This window comes from Guillardia theta (genome assembly GCF_000315625.1).
Source record: "Guillardia theta CCMP2712 unplaced genomic scaffold GUITHscaffold_171, whole genome shotgun sequence".
Classification (NCBI taxonomy): Eukaryota; class Cryptophyceae; order Pyrenomonadales; family Geminigeraceae; genus Guillardia; species Guillardia theta.
In genome coordinates this window covers 102,469-105,012 of record NW_005434505.1, presented here as the reverse complement: position 1 = coordinate 105,012, position 2,544 = coordinate 102,469, and the positions used below count along the sequence as shown (strand labels likewise).

At 54.3% G+C, this 2,544-nt stretch overlaps 2 protein-coding genes across 2 annotated transcripts; both read right to left on the bottom strand.

The window, feature by feature from the left end:
• Positions 1-4: 4 nt before the first annotated feature.
• GUITHDRAFT_120142 (hypothetical protein) lies at positions 5-664 on the bottom strand (the record flags this gene model as incomplete). Its single annotated transcript, XM_005820613.1, has 1 exon — positions 5-664. One exon carries the CDS (start codon positions 662-664, stop codon positions 5-7), a length of 660 nt encoding a protein of 219 aa, XP_005820670.1.
• A 67-nt stretch (positions 665-731) lies between these two features.
• GUITHDRAFT_81210 (hypothetical protein) lies at positions 732-1,109 on the bottom strand (the record flags this gene model as incomplete). Its single annotated transcript, XM_005820612.1, has 1 exon — positions 732-1,109. A coding segment is annotated over one exon (378 nt), but the record flags the coding sequence as incomplete, so codon positions are not given.
• Positions 1,110-2,544: the final 1,435 nt, after the last annotated feature.

Below are 2,544 nucleotides of genomic sequence, written 5' to 3'. Positions count from 1 at the left end.
AACCCTAAAGCCTAAAACCGGATGGCGGACTCTGAAAGATCTGCCGTCTATGAAGAAGACTCTCCTGCCTTCCCATAGCTCCATGGCTGCTTCGGTCCGAAGGAGAGATACAGAGACTGACATGTAGGCAGGGACTGCCGCGAGTCTCAGGACTGTAAGGTGCTTTCCAAATGATGGCCTTGTCGACTCCGTCGACTGACTCTACCATGAGACCTACCTGCATAATCTTCGATTTCTTGTTGTCTTCTTGTCGAACATACCTCAAAGAAATCGCTAGGAGAGTCATGGAGATAAAGGAGGTCCCCTCGGTGCCTTCGGTGCCGATGTATGTCTCAACATTCTGTTTCTTGGCCTCCTCCATCTGTTGAATAAACCATGCTCTATACTCTGAGCTCCATTCACTCAGAGAGTCTTCAATTGAGTCGCGTCTCGCCTGCCGACATGTCGAGCGGATGGCTTCAGCGATAGCGTCGGGAGTGCATCCCTCCTCAGCTCTGCAAGCCTGAGCTGTCCTACTACCAGGATACCGCTTCGCGAAGCTCTTCACCCTCTCGACGAGGTCGGCGACTTCCTCGACGTGGCCTCCAGAGCGCTCGCCCTGCGTGTATTGGCATGATCTCCGATACAGCAGGTTGCGAACGCTCTCATCATACTGTAGTACCATGCTTAGAAGCTGTTTGAACTATACCAAGAACTTGCTCGCAGCTTCCTCCGGTCCCCTTGCGCTCTCCCTACGCGCCGCGGATGTGCATGCCTCGGGAAGGGGCGGCCTGCCTCGGGAAGGGGCGGCCTGCCTCGGGAATGGGCGGCCTGCCTCGGGAATGGGCGGCCTGCCTCGGGAAGGGGCGGCCTGCCTCGGGAAGGGGCGGCCTGCCTCGGGAAGGGGCGGCCTGCCTCGGGAATGGGCGGCCTGCCTCGGGAATGGGCGGCCTGCCTCGGGAAGGGGCGGCCTGCCTCGGGAAGGGGCGGCCTGCCTCGGGAAGGGGCGGCCTGCCTCGGGAAGGGGCGGCCTGCCTCGGGAAGGGGCGGCCTGCCTCGGGAAGGGGCGGCCTGCCTCGGGAAGGGGCGGCCTGCCTCGGGAACGGGCGGCCTGCCTCGGGAACGGGCGGCCTGCCTCGGGAATGGGCGGCCTGCCTCGGGAAGGGGCGGCCTGCCTCGGGAAGGGGCGGCCTGCCTCGGGAAGGGGCGGCCTGCCTCGGGAAGGGGCGGCCTCCTAAACCCTAAACCCTAAACCCTAAACCCTAAACCCTAAACCCTAAACCCTAAACCCTAAGCCCTAAACCCTAAACCCTAAACCCTAAACCCGAAAACCTGAAAACCCGAAAACCCGAAAACCCGAAAACCCGAAAACCCGAAAACCCGAAAACGTGACCCGAAAACCCGAAAACCCTATTCCTTCGTTATTTCGTCGGTTACAAAAGGCGGTTGAAAAACTTGGCGCAATGTCCTGAATCCCGAATTATTTTACGGATCATGGAGGATGATGATGACAGCACACAAGGTAGTGAAGAGGACGAAATTGAGACAAGTGATGAAGATGAGTCTTCATTATCTCGACCGCTCTTCACTTGCCTGGTTGTTATGCCGAAGATTCAAGGAATTCAAGCGTGCTCAATCGATGTAAAAAGGTCTCGGCTTTGCACTGTCACCAACACACATGTCAAGAATGGGAAGTACTCTGGCGGCGAGATCCAACTTTGGTCTTTACGCTCAAAGGAAGAACTTGAGAGGACCAAGATCCCACCATCTGCTGATGGCGTTGTTCGAGCATGCAGAAGTCTTTTCGCATGTCAGGCCTTAGGATGTTATCTGGCAGTCTCAAAATCAGGGTTGGTGTGGGCAGCAGATTTCGTGAACCTGATCATCTGTGGAACCTTGCAATCACATGATAGACACCTGCTGTGCGAAGCTTTTTGCCATTCGCGGTCAGAGCTCATCGTATGTGGTACTGATAACCTTCTCAAAGTTTTCAAGATCTCAGCAGAGAAATCACGCGACGCTAAAACAATGAGACCTATACCAAACATCATTTTCACTGCACTAAAACCGTGGAACTCCGGCCTGTGGATGGAGAAGATCACGGTGAATGAGGAGCTTGAAGTTGTCATAGGCTCTGCGGATAACAAGATGGTCCTATGGAGCTTGGGAAGCTCCAAAGAGATCTGCCGCCATGAAGCTGCTCACTCGCATAAAATCACGTCCTTATGCACCTACAAGCTTGCATATGAACACAGAGTAGTGTCTGGTGATATGCAAGGCAATATCAAGGTGTGGGTGTTGCGATCCGATGGGATGCGACTCTTGGTGAGTAACGATGTAAGGAATGAGGCACTTGTCTGAAGTTCTTGCTAGGTTGAGTTCATCGCTACAGCAGACATTGCTGTTACAGAGCTTGCATATGACTCCGACATTGGCTGTGTTATGGTCTTCACTACAGATTTGAACGTTATTTCATGTTGGAACGCAGAGCAAGCTGTTAAGATATCTCAATTTCCTTGCAACCCGCTCTATGCCAAGCAAAGCGAGCCCTCTGTATGGATCTCG